The sequence below is a fragment of the Pelobates fuscus genome, chromosome 1, assembly GCF_036172605.1.
Source record: "Pelobates fuscus isolate aPelFus1 chromosome 1, aPelFus1.pri, whole genome shotgun sequence".
NCBI lineage: Eukaryota > Metazoa > Chordata > Amphibia > Anura > Pelobatidae > Pelobates > Pelobates fuscus.
Window position 1 is genome coordinate 13,343,556 of NC_086317.1, and position 21,581 is coordinate 13,365,136.

At 41.7% G+C, this 21,581-nt stretch overlaps 1 protein-coding gene across 1 annotated transcript in view; it reads left to right on the plus strand.

Moving 5' to 3' along the window:
- The window catches only part of CASR (calcium sensing receptor), a 226,746-nt gene extending 207,233 nt beyond the window's left edge, over positions 1–19,513 (plus strand). Inside the window, exons 6-8 of the mRNA XM_063446317.1 lie at positions 13,672–13,902; positions 15,521–15,644; positions 17,521–19,513. Coding sequence (XP_063302387.1) covers positions 13,672–13,902; positions 15,521–15,644; positions 17,521–18,932 — 1,767 coding nt within the window. The 3' untranslated portion in view covers positions 18,933–19,513. The remainder of the gene's footprint in view (positions 1–13,671; positions 13,903–15,520; positions 15,645–17,520) is intronic.
- The last annotated feature ends 2,068 nt before the right edge of the window (positions 19,514–21,581 follow it).

The following is a 21,581-nucleotide window of genomic DNA, read 5'->3' on the forward strand; positions in this document are numbered from 1 at the left end:
TTAGTAATTGGCGGAATGTATGACACAGTGATGTTATATTAGTAATTGGCGGAATGTATGACACAGTGATGTTATATTAGTAATTGGCGGAATGTGTGACACAGTGATGTTATATCAGTAATTGGCGGAATGTGTGACACAGTGATGTTATGTTAGTAATTGTCGGAATGTATGACAAAGTGATGTTATATCAGTAATTGGCGGAATGACACAGTGATGTTATATTAGTAATTGGCGGAATGTGTGACACAGTGATGTTATATTAGTAATTGGCAGAATGTATGACACAGTGATGTTATATTAGTAATTGGCAGAATGTATGACACAGAGATGTTATATCAGTAATTGGCGGAATGTGTGACACAGTGATGTTATATCAGTAATTGGCGGAATGACACAGTGATGTTATATTAGTAATTGGCAGAATGTATGACACAGTAATGTTATATTAGTAATTGGCAGAATGTATTACACAGTGATGTTATATCAGTAATTGGCGGAATGTATGACACAGTGATTGTAACGGATCACCTGGCACCCCGACTGGGTACCTCCGTTGATGGATGCTCATAGCGCTTCTTGAGGATTCCAAGCACTCTAGCCGACACCACAAACACCGCAGGATGAACCTCTCTTCCTTCCAGAGCGAAGCAGGAACGAGCTCTTAACAGAGCTTAGGAGTGATTATAGCAAGGGAATATGCAGAGCATAGCAATCCCTTGTAGCAGATTCCCCCAATGAGAGACAGGACTCCAAATTGAGGGTGAAGTAGAACTAACTCAAACTTTATTTTACTTGGGACTAGCCCATTTGGTCATTACATTAACATTGCTGTGAAAACTCAATAAAATTACAAACAGTCAAATCATAGCAGGCAACATTCAGTGACTTATTATAACATAATTACATATTTATAAATAGGTGGGGAAGACCATAATTAACACAAATGTCTCTCCTGCATGCAGAATTAGCAATATGCAAATCTACCCGAATATGCAAATTACCAGTCTTGCTATTCAGGTAGTGCATATTTCAGTTGCTACCAACAGAGGGCACTACACAAGCTCCATAGCCAAATCCACCTAGATGGTAGCAATCCTCAGCAGTACAGGAGAGCAGGCAATACATCCCAGGGGCCATAGTCACATGGCAGGAGGCTGGCAATCAGTCTTCTCCAATGCCCAGTGGCAAGGCTGGTACCGCCACAGTGATGTTATATCAGTAATTGGCGGAATGTGTGACACAGTGATGTTATATCAGTAATTGGCGGAATGTGTGACACAGTGATGTTATATCAGTAATTGGCGGAATGTGTGACACAGTGATGTTATATTAGTAATTGGCAGAATGTATGACACAGTGATGTTATATCAGTAATTGGCGGAATGTGTGACACAGTGATGTTATATCAGTAATTGGCGGAATGTATGACACAGTGATGTTATATCAGTAATTGGCGGAATGTATGACACAGTGATGTTATATTAGTAATTGGCGGAATGTATGACACAGTGATGTTATATCAGTAATTGGCGGAATGTGTGACACAGTGATGTTATATTAGTAATTGGCAGAATGTATGACACAGTGATGTTATATCAGTAATTGGCGGAATGTGTGACACAGTGATGTTATATCAGTAATTGGCGGAATGTATGACACAGTGATGTTATATCAGTAATTGGCGGAATGTATGACACAGTGATGTTATATCAGTAATTGGCGGAATGTATGACACAGTGATGTTATATTAGTAATTGGCGGAATGTATGACACAGTGATGTTATATTAGTAATTGGCGGAATGTATGACACAGTGATGTCATATTAGTAATTGGCGGAATGACACAGTGATGTTATATTAGTAATTGGCGGAATGTATGACACAGTGATGTTATATCAGTAATTGGCGGAATGACACAGTGATGTTATATTAGTAATTGGCGGAATGTGTGACACAGTGATGTTATATTAGTAATTGGCGGAATGTATGACACAGTGATGTTATATTAGTAATTGGCGGAATGTATGACACAGTGATGTTATATTAGTAATTGGCAGAATGTGTGACACGGTGATGTTATATTAGTAATTGGCGGAATGTGTGACACAGTGATGTTATATCAGTAATTGGTGGAATGTATGACACAGTGATGTTATATCAGTAATTGGCGGAATGTATGACACAGTGATGTTATATTAGTAATTGGCGGAATGTGTGACACAGTGATGTTATATTAGTAATTGGCGGAATGACACAGTGATGTTATATTAGTAATTGGCGGAATGTATGACACAGTGATGTTATATTAGTAATTGACGGAATGTATGACACAGTGATGTTATATCAGTAATTGGCGGAATGTATGACACAGTGATGTTATATCAGTAATTGGCGGAATGTATGACACAGTGATGTTATATCAGTAATTGGCGGAATGTATGACACAGTGATGTTATATCAGTAATTGGCGGAATGTATGACACAGTGATGTTATATTAGTAATTGACGGAATGTATGACACAGTGATGTTATATCAGTAATTGGCGGAATGTATGACACAGTGATGTTATATTAGTAATTGGCGGAATGTATGACACAGTGATGTCATATTAGTAATTGGCGGAATGACACAGTGATGTTATATTAGTAATTGGCGGAATGTATGACACAGTGATGTTATATCAGTAATTGGCGGAATGACACAGTGATGTTATATTAGTAATTGGCGGAATGTGTGACACAGTGATGTTATATTAGTAATTGGCGGAATGTATGACACAGTGATGTTATATTAGTAATTGGCGGAATGTATGACACAGTGATGTTATATTAGTAATTGGCAGAATGTGTGACACGGTGATGTTATATTAGTAATTGGCGGAATGTGTGACACAGTGATGTTATATCAGTAATTGGTGGAATGTATGACACAGTGATGTTATATTAGTAATTGGCGGAATGTGTGACACAGTGATGTTATATCAGTAATTGGCGGAATGTATGACACAGTGATGTTATATTAGTAATTGGCGGAATGACACAGTGATGTTATATTAGTAATTGGCGGAATGACACAGTGATGTTATATTAGTAATTGGCGGAATGTATGACACAGTGATGTTATATTAGTAATTGACGGAATGTATGACACAGTGATGTTATATCAGTAATTGGCGGAATGTATGACACAGTGATGTTATATCAGTAATTGGCGGAATGTATGACACAGTGATGTTATATCAGTAATTGGCGGAATGTATGACACAGTGATGTTATATCAGTAATTGGCGGAATGTATGACACAGTGATGTTATATTAGTAATTGGCGGAATGACACAGTGATGTTATATTAGTAATTGGCGGAATGTATGACACAGTGATGTTATATTAGTAATTGGTGGAATGTGAGTTTATATCTTAGTGACACAGTAACATTATAATATATTATGATGGGTGACACCATGACTTTAGATCTTAGTAATTGGTGGATTGTGCAACAAAGTAACTTTGTGTCTTAGTAATTAGTTTATTGTGTGGCAAATTGACTTTGTATCTAGTTGGTGAATTGGGTAGTTTTGGTTGGTGGATTGGGAGACTAAACTTAATAAATTATGGGTTGTGTAACACATTGATTTTGTATCTAAGAAATTGATGGATTCTGTGGCACAGTGACTTTATATCTTAGTAATTAATGGATTGTGTGAAAAATGTACTTTGTATCTTGTAATGATTTGTGGATTGTGTGGCACTATGACTTTGTATTTTAGTAACTGGTGGATTGTGTGGCACAATGATGATATATCTTGGTAGATTGTTTCTTAAGGTGACGTTATATCTTAGTATTTGGTGTATTCTGACTTTATAATTTAATATGATGGATTGTGTGACACGGTAACTTTATATTTTAGTAATTGGTGGATTATGTCGCATAGCGACTTTGACTATACCTTAGTAAGTGGTAGAGGTGAGGGGCACATTGATTATATCTTAGTAAGTGATGGAGGTAAAAGGCACATTGACTATATCTTAGTAAGTGGTGGAGGTGCGGGACACAGTAACTATATCTTAGTAAGTGGTGGAGGTGCGGGACACAGTGACTATACCTTAGTAAGCAGTGAAGGTGCGGAACACAGTGACTATATCTTAGTAAGTGGTAGAGGTGACGGACACGGTGACTGTATCTTAAATAGTGGTGGAGGTGCGGGAAACAGTGACTATATCTTAGTAAGTGGTGGAGGTGCGGAACACAGTGACTATATCTTAGTAAGTGGTGAAGGTGCGGAACACAGTGACTATATCTTAGTAAGTGGTAGAGGTGACGGACACAGTGACTATACCTTAGTAAGCAGTGAAGGTGCGGAACACAGTGACTATATCTTAGTAAGTGGTAGAGGTGACGGACACAGTGACTGTATCTTAAATAGTGGTGGAGGTGCGGGAAACAGTGACTATATCTTAGTAAGTGGTGGAGGTGCGGAACACAGTGACTTTATCTTAGTAAGTGTTGAAGGTGCGGAACACAGTTACTATATCTTAGTAAGTGGTAGAGGTGACGGACACAGTGACTGTATCTTAAATAGTGCTGGAGGTGTGGGACACAGTCACTATATCTTAGTAAGTGGTGGAGGTGTGGGACACAGTGACTATATCTTGGTAAGTCGTGGAAATACAGGACACAGTGACTATATCTTAGTAAGTGGTGGAGGTGACGGACACAGTGACTATATCTTAGTTAGTGGTGAAGGTGTGAAACACAGTGACTGTATCATAGTAAGTGGTGGAGGTGACGGACACAGTGACTATATCTTGGTAAGTCGTGGAAATACAGGACACAGTGACTATATCTTAGTAAGTGGTGGAGGTGACGGACACAGTGACTATATCTTAGTAAGTGGTGAAGGTGCGGAACACAGTGACTGTATCTTAGTAAGTGGTGTTAGTGCGAGGCACAGTGACTATATCTTAGTAAGTGGTGGAAATGCAGGACACAGTGACTATATCTTAGTAAGTGGTGGAGGTGACAGACACAGTGACTATATCTTAGTAAGTGGTAAAGGTGCGGAACACGGTGACTATATCTTAGTGAGTGGTGGAGGTGCGGGACACAACCAAACAGTGATTTTATATTGGTGGAGGTACGAGACAGAGTGATTTTATATTGGTGGAGGTGGGGGACACAGTGACTTTATATTAGGGGAAATGCATGACATATTGATTTTATGTTGGGGGAGGTGCCGGACATGGTGACTTTATATCGGTGCAGGTCATGGTGACTTTATATCGGTGGAGGTGCGGGACACGGTGACTTTATATTTATGGTGGTGCTGGACACCTGACTTTATACTGGTGAGGTGCGGGACACCGTGACTTTCTATTGGTGCAGGCTTTAGACACTGTGGTGCATATTGGTGCAGTTGCTGGACACGGTGACTTTACATCAGTGGAGGTGACGGACACGGTGACTTTACATCAGTGGAGGTACCGGACGCGGTGACCTTATATTGGTGGAGGTGCCAGACACAGTGACTTTACATGGGTGAAAGTACCGGACACAGTGACTTTTTATTGGTCGAGGGTGAAGGTTAGGGGCTTTGTTCCTCTCACATTCTCTTTGCTGAGTAGACTACAATATTTTGTTTATTAAAAAGGCCTAAATGATTCTCATAAAAGCTGAACCAGCAGCCCAGATTCCAAGCAATGCTTTAATCTTTTAATAATTTAAAATGATCCGAGTGAGCTAATAATTGCTCTCCCTGAGGTTACAAAGGATGGGGGGAATGGCACATTAACTAAACATAGAAACAACATGACTCTGGCCTCAGGCCTTCTGCAGAGTCCCATCCAAGTGAGCGTGCAGGTGTGACATTAGAGGCTTGTGTCACACTCCATCGCAGCCAGTTTTTCCAAGGTGACAGGATGTCTGAGCAGAGCATTAAACGCACATTTATCAGCCAGGGCTAAGAGAGTCTAATAAAGATAGCTGGAAGCCTGGGGCGAGCGTGAGGTAATAACCCTTCGATGACCAGGCAGGATCCCAACAAACTGTCTGCAGAGCACTGAGGGGTAAACCTGGGGCGAGAATCATGAACCTGAGCTTCTATTTAACAATGAATTTGTCACTTGCAGTCTTATGACAGTTAAATATTTTCCATTTCCTAAACGAGCCTCTTCACACTAGTGCCAAGTTTTGTGTATGTGGCACGCATTTTACTTACAGTCTTCGTGAAGTTAAAGGAACTCGCAACCAAAATACAAAAACTATTTTTAAATACCACAATTTAGTAGATATACTCCAATAAGAACATGTATGTATTTAATTATGCATGTTTTCATTGGGATTGTATCTAAAAACAGCTTGTAATAGCTGCAGTTCTCTCTGCAGCCGTTGTGAGCCCTCCCATTCTAACCCCGCCCAGACTTTCTGTGGCTGTCCAATCACAGACTTCCCATTGCTGCTGAATGAAAACTCTTTGCAAGCCAGGTGCTCTGGGAAAATTATGCCGCTTAAGTTTATCTCCACTGAGCTAACCAAACCAGGAAGTGAGGGGGGGGGGGGGGGGGGAAGGAGGGTGCGTGAGGGAGGGGGAAGGGGGGGTGTAACAAGATTAATTTTTTAAAGTGTCGATCTTTATTGAAATCTAAATGAAAAAAAGAGCACATACTTTAAAGTGCTTTATGTGCGTGGAATGACCCTTTACGTTCTACTCAGATAACCCCAGGTGTCACTATATTAAATATTCTCAAATGTAAACATTAATAATGAACACTTCCCACCTGAACCAGCTGGAGGAGCTGCATCGCCACCTATTGTCCAGGTAGGGTACTCTGAGTTATGCTTGCAGCATTATCATTAGTGTGTTATCACCCTAATCTACGGCTTGACTGACAAAGCACTGATCATACCAGGACTAGAATGTTTAACTATATGAAAGCACAGTGCATTTCACTTATTAGATTCTCAAACTTCTCATTTTACTCTAAGACAATGCTGTCCAGTATAATTTGGGCCAAGTACAGGATTTTAAGATAATGGGAGGCCAGAAATGGATGCCACCTTAGCTGTGTAAAATCCATGTGCTAGCAGAGAAATCTACAGTAATTAAAATTGCATATCAGACAGGAAATAACCCATTCTCATACCTCCCAAAATTTCAAATGGATAAAGAGGGTACTTTAATTTCAGGGGTGTGGGTGGGGGTATGGCCAGGGGCGGGGCTGTTTTGGGTGTGAGTGGGATATGGCCAGGACCGGGTCTCCTGCCAGCAGGGCCGGTGCAAGGATTTTTGCCGCCGTAGGCAAAAATAAATGTGCCGCCCCCCCCATATGTCCTGTCCACCATGTGACATCACAATGCCCCGCCCATATGCTCTGCCATATGGGCCAACGCCAGTCTGCACAAAGTGTCTTTTATCTGAAAAGACAGTGTGTTTACATTATAAAGCCTACAGGCACAGGCTATAGACACCAGAACCACTACATTAAGCTGTAGTGCTTCTGGTGACTATAGTGGCCCTTTAATGTGAGGTAAATTAGAGATTAGTGCCACTAATAATATATTGGATTGCCTACTTACCACCAGATGAGGACAAGAGGCTGATGATGGGCTCAGTCTGGCTCCACAGGTCTGGTGTAGAAGAGGCTCTCTGGAGACTGTTTGTTTGTAACAGTGCTCACAACAATTAACGAACAGGAAGCAGCTCCATTTTTGGGGCCCCTTACACAGCTCAAGGTCTGGGCCCCCAGGGCTTGACCGTGAGTATGCCTACAATGCCCACCCATAAATCCACCTATATGGCCCACCCATGAGTTCTCTCACAGGGAGTGGAGTGTATGTGTGTAGGGGATGTTTTATGTGTTATTGTAGAGGATGTAATGTGTGTGTGTGTGTTCTTATAGAATTTAGTGTATAGGGATACCAATTTGTGTAAGGGATATAGTGTGTGTGTATAGGGGATGCAGTGTGTGTTTGTATGTAAGGAATGCATTGTATGTTTATGTGTGTGTGTGTGTGTGTGTAATTGAATGCTGTAAAAGATCCTGCTATCCGTGCAGCGCTGATCCTTGTAGCATCTCCCGAAATCCAAGTTGAAAAGAGTGAAGTAGTGGTTAAAGCTCCCAATCCCCCAAACATGAGTCGAGACTTCATGAAGGGGTAAAACGATCTGCTTTATTGATGGCCAAACACAGCCCTTTTATGATGGTCTTCCAGCATGGGAACTCCCACATGGGACCTTGTGGAAGACTGAAACAGAATATACAGCACTAATCAGTGTACAGTACAATTATTAAACACACCCACAGTAACAGTGTAACCCCTCCTCTCTATCCTGGAGATAATTAACTTAAGTGGTTGCAGAGAACCTAATTATCTCCAGGTAGAGAAAAACATGTCCTTTTTATATTTTACAAAACGGTATTAAAATCTATAACTTAGATTTAACCAAACATATTCCCCTTGTTCCACATACCCCCAGATAGCTTGGATCTGATCCCACGAACACAGTTCTCAATATCGTCGAGTGAAGTTTAAGTTCACCGGTTGATCGTGAAATTCAATCCGAAAAGAGTTCCATAATTGTAGCTACCTGGAGTCGGTATGTCTTGTGTGAAAGGAAAGTCCCGAACGGCAAAGTGATGAACGTGTTCGGGAGATATTAACCGTATGAACGAGGGCTCGGTACTTATCAGCGGTGGGTGGCGGAATAATTGTCAGAAAATAGTTCCAGAGGATTGCTGCCTTGCCACCGCTGAGCGTTCTACGATTTTAAAATGGCGACTGCCACGTGTTCGTCAAACGAACGAGGACCACAATGCCTTTTCGTCAATTACCTTGCGGTTAACCGCAAGGTCTGGGAGGTAAATGAGCGGCACACGACCTCAGTGGGAGGTCGGGTGCTTCGGTAGTTTTGTTCGGTTCTTTGGAACTGCATGAAATAGGTGTACATACGCATGTTTAAACGAAATGCTGTTCCTCTGAAGCTTGTTAAAACAGGGCTTTTCGTTACAAATGCAGTGTGTGTCTGTAAGGGGTGCATTGAGTGTGTAAGAGATGCATTTTGTTTCTGTGTGTACGAGAATAAGTGTTTGTGTGAGCGTAAGGGATGCATTGTGTGTTTCGGGTGTGTCTGTGTGTGTGTAGGGATACATTGTATGTTTCTGTGTGTGTGGGGGGGGGATGCATTGTGTATGTGTGTAGTGTAAACGAGAGGGTTTGTGGGGTAGGATAGGGACTGAGAGGGAAGCAGCTCTTTATTTTAAAAACAAAATGCTCATAGTGCTCTCCCCTCAAGTCAATTAGTGATTTCCCCTTCCCTCCTGTCCCTCAGTGTTCTCCCCTTCTGTGCCATAGTGCTCTCACCACCTTAGTGGTAATCTCCCCCCCCCTCAGTGGTCATTATCCTCTTCCCCCCTTATTGGTCCTTACCCTCCTCCCCTCTCCTTAGTGGTCCTCCCTCCTTACCTCCCTTTGGTGGTCCTCCCCCCCCCCCCCCCCTTAGTGGTCCTCCTTCTGCCAGACCCCTTAGTGGTCCTTACCCCCCCCCCCCTCCTTCAGTGGTCCTTACTCCCCCTCCTTCCCTATGTGGCCCTTACTCCCCCCCCATGTGGTCCTTACTCCCCCCTCCCTATGTGGTCCTTACTCCCCCCCCTCCCTATGTGGTCCTTACTCCCCCCATGTGGTCCTTACTCCCCCCATGTGGTCCTTACTCCCCCCCACTCAGTTGTCCTTACTTCCCCTCCCTCAGTTGTCCTTACTTCCCCTCCCTCAGTTCTCCTTACTCCCCCCTCCCTCAGTTCTCCTTACTCCCCCCTCAGTTCTCCTTACTTCCCCCTCAGTTATCCTTACTCCCCCCTCCCTCAGTTCTCCTTACTCCCCCCTAAGTTCTCCTTACTCCCCCCCTCCCTCAGTTCTCCTTACTCCTCCCCAGTTCTCCTTACTCCCCCCTCAGATCTCCTTACTCCCCCCCTCAGATCTCCTTACTCCCCCCTCAGTTCTCCTTACTCCCCCCCTAGGTTCTCCTTACTCCCCCCAGTTCTCCTTACTCCCCCCACCCTCAGTTCTCCTTACTCCCCCCCTCCCTCAGTTCTCCTAACTCCCCCCCCTCATTTCTCCTTACTCCCCCCCCCTCATTTCTCCTTACTCCCCCCTCCCTTAGTTCTCTTTACTCCCCCCCCCCCCGCAGTTCTCCTTACTCCCCCCCCTCAGTTCTCTTTACTCCCCCCCCTCAGTTCTCAGTTGTCCCTACCCCACTCTAACTTCCTGCCTTTGTAGCGTGGCCGGGCGGCGCCATTCATACAGCAGTGCTGCGCCGCCTGGGGCTTGTAAAAGCACTCAGGCGACGCAGCATAAGGAGCCGCAGCGGGGACTCCGGGCACAGGGATCCGGTGCCCCCTGCTAAGGTGCGTCCTAGGTGGTCGCCTTACAGGTAGCGCCGGCCCTGCCTGCCAGTCATTGCATGTAGCGTGTAGCGCTGGTTTGTGACTGCGGTCTGACAGGAAATGCTCACTGACAGCAATGCTGTCATGCTACATGCAGATACAGAGCATGTACAGGAAAGAAGGGGGATGGGGGAAAACACTTTGAGAAGCTGGGGGTGAGAATGAGACACATGGAGGAGCTGGGGGTGAGAATGAGACACATGGAGGTGCTGGGGGGGTGGATGAGACACATGGAGGGGCTGGGGGGGATGAGACACATGGAGGAGCTGGGGGGTTGGATGAGAGACATGGAGAGGCTGGGGGGATGAGACACATGGAGGGGTGGTAATTAGACACATAGAGGAGAGTGGATGAGACACATGGAGGAGCAGACGGGGAGGATTACACACATGGAGGAGCGAATGAGACTCATGGAAGGGATGAGACACATTGAGGAGCTGGGGTAAGGTGTATGAGACCTATGGAGGGGCTGGGGGGAGCAAGGGACACATGGAGAAGTGGGGAGGATGATACATTTGTGGGTGATGGGGGAATGAGACACATGGAGGGGCTGGAGGTTGAATGAGACACATCGGGGGCTGAGGAGGAGAATGGAGGGGCTGGGGGTTGAATGGGACACATGGGGAGACTGGGGGTTGAATGAGACACATGGGGGGCTGGGGAGAACAATTGAGGTGCTGGGGGTTGAAATAGACACATGGGAGGAGTGGGACACATGGGGGGAGAATGAGACACATGGAGAGACTGGGGGTTGAATGAGACACATGGGGGGCTGGGAGGGAATGAGACACATGGGGAGCTGGTGGGGGAACGAGAGACATGGAGGGGCTGGGGCTAGAATGAGAAGCATGGGAGGCCAAGGGCAGTTTTCGCACCAGGGTGGTTTTGAGTTTTGCCTCTGCTTGGGAGCTGTGCATTCTTTTATAAAGCAATAGAAGATGCAAAAACAACTAATCTAAAGTAATAAGAGATTTTAAAAAGGATTCCTTTTAAAGTTTTAAATCCCAAATAATAAAACATATGCTTTGAGCTTTGCTTACTCCAGGTGTATAGAGTGGGAAATGTTTGACACTTTTTACAGGGGTTACAGTGCAGATCCGACACTCACTATATAACTTTTTTTGCAGAGATCAGGGGGGTGACACTCCTTAGCCTGTCTCTGAGATTAACATCTATAAATCTGCCCCTTCTCAATCAATAATCTCATTGTTTTCCTTCTTGCAGTCTATCCCATTGCATTCAGATTGTTGACATAAACAAAGAAAACTGCTGTCGCATGCTGATGTAACCTATTTAATATATCAATAAAAACATTTAGATAAAAACCCAAACGTACGCATTACAGTCCCCGTGAAGATCGTTAGTATGGAATGTTCACTTAGTATCATCAATATTATACAGCTCTCAGCGTACACTCAGTGTATAGAGTCTTCAAACTAAAAGAAATTGGTCTAGATGAATATTCTTGTTCTTGGGTAGAACATTGGCTTAAGGATAGAGTACAATGAGTTGTCATTAATGGTACATTTTCAGGCTGGACAAAAGTGGTAAGTGGTGTCCCGCAGGGTTCTGTTTTGGGACCCCTTTTATTTAACATATTTTATAAATGATCTTGAAAAAGGCATTAAAAGCCATATTTCAGTGTTTGCAGATAAAACTCTGTAAAGTAATAAAATGTGAGCAGGATATTGCTTTGCAGCAGAGGGATTTGGATAGACTGGGGAACTGGGCACTAAAATGGCAGATGAAATTTAATGTAGAGAAATGCAAAGTTATGCACGTCGGTGTCAAGAATGCACAAGCAACTTACACCCTAAATCAAGCATGTCAAACTCAAAGTCTGGATCGGGCCACATAAACAAAGTTTATGTGGGCCGAAAAAAAAAATCGTAAATTTTCATAGAAACGTAGGTTTATTTTTAAAAGTACAGTATAAACCCCCCAGCCCCTCCCTCTAATTAACCACAGCACCCCCCTCTACCACCCTGTGCCAAATCTGATCCTCCCGCTGACACACACACATATTCACTGACAGACACACACATACAGACACACACATACTCATTGACAGACATACACACATACTCACAGACAGACACACACACACTGACAGACACACACACCCTCACTGACAGATACGCATATACTTGCTGACAGACACAAACATACTTGCTGAACGACACACACATTCCCACATACACTCACTGACAGACAGACACACACACATACTGACAGAGACACACACATACTCACAGACAGACACACACACTGACAGACACACACACACACATACACACTGACAGACAGACACACACACACACACATACTCACTGACAGACAGACACATACATACAGACAGTAAGAGCAATAAGGTTATGGAATTCTCTATCTGGAGAGGTGGTTTTATCAGAGTCCATACAGATGTTTAAACTGCAATTGGATAAATACTTCCAAAAACATAACATACAGGGATATAATTTCTAATTAGTGGGGTAATAGCTGCTTGATCCAAGGAGATATCGGACTGCTATTTTGGGGTCAAGAAGGAATGTTTTCCTAGTTTGTTGCAAAATTGGAAGCGCTTCAGACTGGGTTTTTGCCTTCTTTTGGATCAACAGCAAAAACATATGTGAGGAAGGCTGAACTTGATGGACGCAAGTCTCTTTTCACCTATGTAACTATATAGAGAATATACTTTGCTTTGTACATATTTATTTTTTATATTTTGTTTCTAGTCTTTGTTGCTGGTTAGGGTGATGCTATGCAACAGATACCGGGTTAATTCATATAACAGGCATAGTTACAGTGTTACTATTATTATTTATAAAGCTCAAAAAAATTCTGCAGCACTGTACCATAGGTGGACCAACAAAGAAGCAGCTGGAACAGGGGAGGGGGCGTTGAGGGCCCTGCTCAAAAGACCTTACGTTTTAGAGGTAGTGGGGTAAAGTGACTCAAGAAGGTGGGTTACGAAGGAAATGCTGTCATCAGTGTAACTGATACACCTTCTTAAAGAAGTGAATTTTCAGAGCAGGTAAAGATTAAGGTTTAAGTGATCAATAGAACAGGTTTCTCATCTCTGGTTTTTGCTTTCTCATGAGATGTCCATTTTGATTGCTTGTGCACTATTGTGTTATTCTATCTCTGGCCCTGGACAGGGCAGACAAAAGGTTTGCATTGCTGAGAGTTATTGCATGTGGCAGTATAAGAACTTTCTTGTTACATTCCTAGGTTCTGAAACACCTGCGGCACCTCAATTTCACCAATAACATGGGGGAACAAGTGGACTTCAATGACTTTGGAGACCTTGTGGGAAACTACACAATTATCAATTGGCACTTGTCAGCTGAAGATGGCTCGGTGATATTTGAAGACATTGGCCACTATAATGTCTATGCCAAAATGGGCGAACGGCTATTCATCAATGAAAGCAAGATGCTGTGGAGTGGATTCTCTCAAGAGGTTAGTGAAAGTGGAGAAGACTACATCAATGTCTTCTGACCAATCTCACCATTAGGTCATAGAACCTGGAGACATGCACTTCCTTCAAGAGTAGAGTCTAGACACCCCCCCCCACCCCCTCCCCCCCCACACACACCTGTGCTGTCTGGATAGCAGGGGCCACAGACCTCTTTTCCTGTTTGGAGAGCAGGTTGGAGTGTCCTCTCATCCAGTCTGGGGAGCAAGTGGCAGTGTCCTCTGTTCCTGTCCGGGGAGCAGGGGCCAGTGTCCTCTCTTTCTCTCTGGGGACCAGTGACCCATGTCCTCTCTTTCTGTCTGGGGTGCAGAGGCTGGTGTCCTCTCTTCATGTCTGTGGGGCAGGGGCCGGTATCCTCTCTGTGCCACGTCAAGTCCAACTACTACAAGAGGCCTTTTGTGGACTGCAGGAAGTGCATTTACAATGGACTGGTCAGACAATGTAAAACAAGCAGACAGGCTATATTGTGTCCCCACTGTCTGTCCAGCCGGCCCTTTTCCCTTAAATGTCTGTCTAGTCTCTTTGTTCCCCTAAATGACAGACTTACAGGGGGACAGATGCACACTGGTGGCCTCATAGATTACCAAAAATATGCAAACATTAACAAGGTGTGAAAGTAGTCTATAATACCAGTATAAATCCTTCATCCCTTCATTATCATACTTTACTCATGGTCCCTGCTATCTCTTTATTAGGTTTTGCTTTCAAAAACAAAAACAGATATTCTATTTTATATCTTGTTCTAGCTCCATTTAACAGTATGAATAAAATGGCATCATTGACCTGGTCCTGGGTGGAAGTCCTTAGTCTGGTCACCTGTAACTGACCACAACCCCCACTCCCCTCCCAAGAGGTGCCATAAAGAACCACACACACCCTGTCACACTCACTGCAAAGTCCATGTGCAAAATAATAGGTTATATTATATTCCACATGCCACCAGTCACCTATTAATAGCACCCATGCTCTTAGCTTATTTTAGTCATCTGTCTAGAACCTGACCAGGTTTACAAATATAAGATCAGGTTTTAAGTTGAAACTGTTATCTGACTTTTGCAACGTTACCAGCAGAATGAAGTTCTGTGATATTCAGATTGTGACTGCTTTGCTGACCTCACATGATACTGGCTTAAAGGCAGAAAATTATCGATCAGTTGCCCACGCTAGATGGTAATAACATCGTTGAGTCCCTTTAAATCTTCCTACTAGACTTATAGTGCTTTAAAGAAGATTTTTACTGATATTTTAGGGAAGAAGTTTGCTAAATCAGTTATGTCGGATTTGACTTTAAATATTGGGTAAATTGTTTTTTGTTTTTTGACATTACCTCTTAGTGGGCTCCGGTGACTGTCATCTTTAAAATTTCTTTAAAATAGGTTTCGACTAAGAGCTTTGAAAGTGGTGTTAAAGTGACAGACCAAACCTAGAACTCGCTACAACAGATTGCCAAGTCTACCGGCATCGCTCAAATTGCTGGTGGGGGAGGGCACCTACCCCCCACCAGCTCACTTCACAGCTTCACCTGTGTTATGGGGCAGCATTACTTACTGCTTGCTTTGTCTCATTTCTGAAATGCTGATTAATTATCCTTTATTCCCACAGGTCCCCTTTTCAAACTGCAGCATAATCTGCCACAAAGGTACCCGAAAGGGGATCATTGAAGGGGAGCCGACGTGCTGCTTCGAATGCGTTGACTGTCCCGATGGCGAATACGCAGATGAGACAGGTACAGTCTAAATGTCATAACTTTCATTTGTTAAAGTAAAATCTCAGATCTCTTTATAGTGATAAAAAGAGAGGAATTATTAGAGAGTTCACAAATAATAGATTCAGTACATTCGGTGCCATGACTGGTGAGGAAACTGCCCCAAGACAGTTAGTCTAACACGGAATCCAGACATACTGTCATAATACGCACTTATCACATGAACAAGCAAACAGAAAACACAGCTTTTTTGTAACAATGTTAAATTTAGATTTTGTGATCTTTGTTTTGTAGAAATCAAGCAGATCACTCTAGAAGCCCTAATCTTCATTTTTTTTTTTTTTTGTACAAAAAAAATCTCCAGTAGGGGGTAGTATTTACCTAAAAGTACTAACGATATAAAATCCATATAATATATATTGCTCAAATTGTATCATCTAGGATTTTAGTGTGCATTTTCTGAGCAGGAGCGCCACCTAGGGGAGTTTTATTATATTTACCATTATATGGCCAATTTTTTGTTTTGGAGGTATTTTATTACTCAACTTTGCACAGCTACTAAAGAAAGGTGATGTGGTTTGCACTTTGTATCTAATATTTTGTATGTCTATTTTAATGGTGAATTCTTAAAATAATTGAATGTTTAATATCATATTCTTTAACCACTTTATTTCTTCCAGCAATTCACTATTTAGCCTTTTTAGAAAGGAATGTATTACAGTATGTAATTCTCTGCTTAGCAAATTGTGGTGCCCACTCAATTTAGGTGCTAGAGAATTCATATTAAAACTTAAATTCTAAAAGCAATCTGCAAAGTGGGAGTTTATCTTATTATAATAAAATAATGTTCATCCTGTCTGTGATAAGTTGATATAAAGTATGAAGTTATAAATGCAAAAACGATAGTCCGTTTGATCACTTTCTCGATTTAGTTTGCTTTTATTTATCTACGCTGTTCACTCCCCAATGTGGCTTTTAATTGCCTTCATTGTCCTCCCCCTTTTTGTTTCTTCCGTTCCCCGTTTCCACAGTTGTGGTCTGTTTGTCTTTTTTGTGACTTTTCATTTCCCATTGTGTTTCTCGTGGCTTGTACTTCAGCTTGTCTGTCCATCTTGGCTTCCATTCGCAGTACAACATGTATTTTATCCCCCTTGTATCACCTCCCTTTTACTCCTGTCCATATCATGTCTCCCTTTCTCCCGTTATATAAATATATGTGGTGAGTTTCAGTTTTATGCTTTTAGTGGCAGAAGTTTTGTCAGAACAAAATATCCATATGGACAGAAAGGAACCCATCCCCACAGCCCAAAGCGGCACGGTCATATTTATTTTTCAGTTTTCCTTCTTCCTTGTTCTAAATCCCATCTAAAAAGTGTTGGCTTGTCTCTGGTAAATTCCTCAATGTTTCACTGAAAAGTCTATTTCACAGAAATCTGTCATTCTTGGGGCCGGGGGGGGGGGGGGGGGGGGGAGGGGATGGAGAGAAATTAAACAGAATACTGTTTTTGATGCAAAACTTAATTGAAAGATCAATACATTTGTTGTGTTGCTGATACAATTGTGCACATTCAGAAATGCAGCACTGTAAGACATGCTTGTAATGTGCCCGACACGGTTACTGACGAAGCAATGTATCTCATAAAACGTTCAAAAGCTGGGATGGCTCAACAGGTCCTACACCTTCATTAAGTCTTAAAAGTAACAGGTGAAAAAAAATACAGGTTTAACAAATAGTGCCAAAATATGGCCAGAAAAAGGTGCAAAACTCTCTGTGACACTTTGATAAATCTCTTACATTGCTTTGCTTTTGTTTGTTTCTCAGTATGGAATAAATACTAGATCCGCCTGCACATACATTGCAATGATCATAACATACATGTCACGTTGTTTCTTACAGATGCCAGTGCATGTGAAAAATGTCCCGTCGACTCCTGGTCCAGCAAAAACCACACAGTCTGCATCGCAAAGCAAATCGAGTTTTTGTCTTGGACAGAACCCTTTGGAATAGCTCTCACTTTGTTTGCTGTCTTGGGGATCTGCCTAACATCATTTGTTCTTTGTGTCTTCATCAAATTCCGCAACACTCCCATCGTGAAGGCCACAAACCGAGCGCTATCATATCTTCTATTGTTCTCGTTGCTTTGTTGTTTCTCCAGCTCTTTGTTTTTTATTGGAGAGCCAGAGGATTGGACATGCCGGTTGAGACAACCAGCTTTCGGCATCAGCTTTGTTCTTTGCATCTCCTGCATTCTTGTGAAGACCAACCACATACTACTTGTCTTTGAAGCAAAGATTCCTACCAGCTTTCAGCGGAAGTGGTGGGGTGTTAATCTTCAATTTCTCTTGGTATTTCTGTGTACTTTCGTGCAAGTAGTGACTTGCATTATATGGCTGTACACAGCGCCTCCGCAAAGCTACAAGAATATAGAATTGGATGATGAAATCATATTTATAACATGTAATGAAGGGTCCTTGATGGCTCTGGGGTTCCTAATTGGCTATACTTGTCTTCTGGCTGCTATATGCTTTTTCTTCGCTTTCAAGGCCAGAAAGTTACCAGAGAACTTTAATGAAGCCAAGTTCATTACATTTAGCATGCTTATATTCTTTATTGTCTGGATATCATTCATTCCTGCTTACGCAAGTACGTATGGGAAATTTGTATCTGCAGTTGAGGTCATTGCAATCTTGGCTTCGAGCTTTGGGTTGTTAGCTTGCATCTTCTTCAACAAAGTCTACATCATTTTGTTTAAGCCTTCCAGAAACACCATTGAAGAGGTCCGCTGCAGCACTGTAGCTCATGCTTTTAAAGTGGCAGCCAGGGCGACTTTGAGACGAAGTAATGTGTCTCATAAGAAGTCCAACAGCCTGGGTGGCTCAACAGGTTCAACACCTTCATCATCAATCAGTAACAAGAGCACCCATGAGGAACAATTGTCTGATGGAGATCGAGTTCGCTCTTGCAAGCAGAAAGTAAGCTTTGGAAGTGGAACAGTTACCTTGTCTCTAAGTTATGATGAACCCCAAAAGAATGCAATTTCCAACAAAACCACAAGGCCTAACAATTCCCTGGAGGCTAAAACGAGTGATGATAGCCTAATGAGGCAAAGAGCCTTACTGCAACTGCAGAACAGTGATGGAGGAAGTGAGTCAAGCTTCAGAACCGTCTCCAATATTGATGAAACAGGATCACAGGAGTCAGTCAACCAATCAGATTCTGATAACCAAAGCACGGAATCACAAGCACAGATAGACAATTTAAAGAATACTGTTGATGGAGCCATTACAGACAATATGATTAACTCTTAGTAAGTTAAATTCCATGTACTATTTGAAGGTTACACTCCGTACATTCATGTCCATGGACCATATGATAGACCTTAACACTTGGTAGGTTAAATTCCATGTACCTAGTACTCAAATGGAAGAAGGGAAAATAAACAAAAGACTCTTTATACTAAATTCATGGATGTTTGGAGGGAAGGACATTGGATGAAATCCAACACAATAACAAAGGAAGATGCTTACACAAACAACATGTTGCGATGGGTACCTTACAAAATTGGTTCCAATAATCACCGGACTTTACCAAGTTGACCGGGCATTCATGTATATTATACTTATTTAAACATTTAGAACTAAAAACTGTTGACCTTTCATCACTCAATGGTGGGTTTTGTTTAAAGAGCAGTTCTAAGTCTTTATAACAATAAAAAAAGCAGTAGGTACAATCCATTGGTTTTCACAGAATTTGCTTCACTTCCATAACATTACCCTAGAATGTCTGCTTCTATAGCATACAACCCCAATATACCAGTATACATATTAACTTTATTGGTAAAAAAAAAACAGCTTTTAGCCTGCATGGGTTGTAACTACTGTGTTGTCTGATAAAAGGGCACTTGACTGGACTATTGAACTCTAGGGGACACCCTGCTCCAGAGTTTTGCCCCTTTGTGCGTGTAAGTATCTAATTATTATTGATAGATGTATTACATGTTTGTCATAACATTAAAACTAACTTTTCGAATGTAAATTCACCTCACCTTCCCTTATTGCTTTTTTAAATGAAAATTTTGTATTTGAAGTTTGGGGTCGTCTAATTATGTTAATGTCCCAACCCAATAATCTCTGTTCTTACGTAGGCTAGCGTAGACTGTACATAGCATATTATTACATTATTGGAATACCTAATTGGGCAGATGAAAAGGTAACACTGCCGTGTGCTACTGTTCTCCGTATAAAAAAAACAAAAATAAGTTAAAAATATATAATAAATGTTAGCAGCATAATTTAATTCATCGGGAAAGCTTGTAAAGTTATATGATGCTGGTCACGTGGAAATAATACAATGAAGTTCAATGTACTAGAGAATTGTACGAACATGTTTTCAAAGTAAAATAAATCTCTGCCCAATAGCTCACAATCTATTTTGTGCCCAGTTTTTGAGATATAAAATAATAAAGAACACAATGACAAGTCTTACAATGATTCTTTATGACTATAATTTCTGTGAAGGCGGGTGTGTATGAATGTTAATGCTTTGGTAAATATTAATTTGTTTATTTAATGTAGGGCTGTCCACATACCGTGCACTAATGATATTCCCTTCTAGATTCTTTGGTGACAGTTGAATTGCTACTTGTCGTTATTCCTGTTGGATTAATATAATTCATCGAAAATATTCTGAGCTGAATTTTCACTGGCCTACGGCTAGTGGAGAATAAACAATTTGAGCCCTGATTATATTTCTTTACTAAGGAAATTCTAGAATGCAGTCAGAAGGAGATTGTTCCTCTTAAATGGTGACATAGTAGCTCTGCGCTCCGTGTGGCCATTTCAGAGTGGGGAAACCAGAGAGAATGCAGAATATTACTGTAGCGAAGCTGCAATATTAAATCCCAATATCTCCGCTGGTAAAAGAAGGTAATCCAAGGAAAGTGCTGAAAATGAAGTCAATATCCCAAATCCCCCCAGTAACCGGACAAAACACAGTTCTGGGAGTCAACTGACAATTTTATTCACAAGCTCCAGTATTTATGTGGTACCCCATGCAAGGGGTTTCCTTAATTACTTTACAGGGGTTGCACAGTAGGGGACTACATGGTGAACTGAACATGCAGGACATCTCCCACCATGCACAAGAGGGATACTCCCATAAGAATATCCTGTTAAGTGGATTATCCCTCCGTACAGCAGAACTGGCTTTTTACTTAAAAATCCATAACTTATATATTATTCGTACAATTGTACCGAATGACGGTTCGGACGATAGCTGGGGTCTGAGCGCATACTTTGTGAAAGTACCGCTCAGATCCCAGCACAATCAGCCGCACGCCGCACGAAATACACTTTAATATACATTCCTCATAAAAGTCACAAATACATAAGTGGGGAAAAAGTACCGAAAAAATGGCGCTCCCGAATGGCCCGGAAGTAATGATAAACACTACATTATATATCTTTCAATAGCACGCTGTATTAATAATGATAAACACTACATTATATATCTTTCAATAGCACGCTGTATTGATAATGATAAACACTACATTATATATCTTTCAATAGCACGCTGTATTGATTATGATGAACACTACATTATATATCTTTCAATAGCACGCTGTATTAATAATGATAAACACTACATTATATATCTTACAATAGCACGCTGTATTAATAATGATAAACACTACATTATATATCTTTCAATAGCACGCTGTATTAATAATGATAAACACTACATTATATATCTTTCAATAGCACGCTGTATTGATAATGATAAACACTACATTATATATCTTACAATAGCACGCTGTATTAATAATGATAAACACTCCATTATATATCTTACAATAGCACGCTGTATTAATAATGATAAACACTACATTATATATCTTACAATAGCCCGCTGTATTAATAACGATAAACACAACATTAGATCTCTTACAATAGCACGCT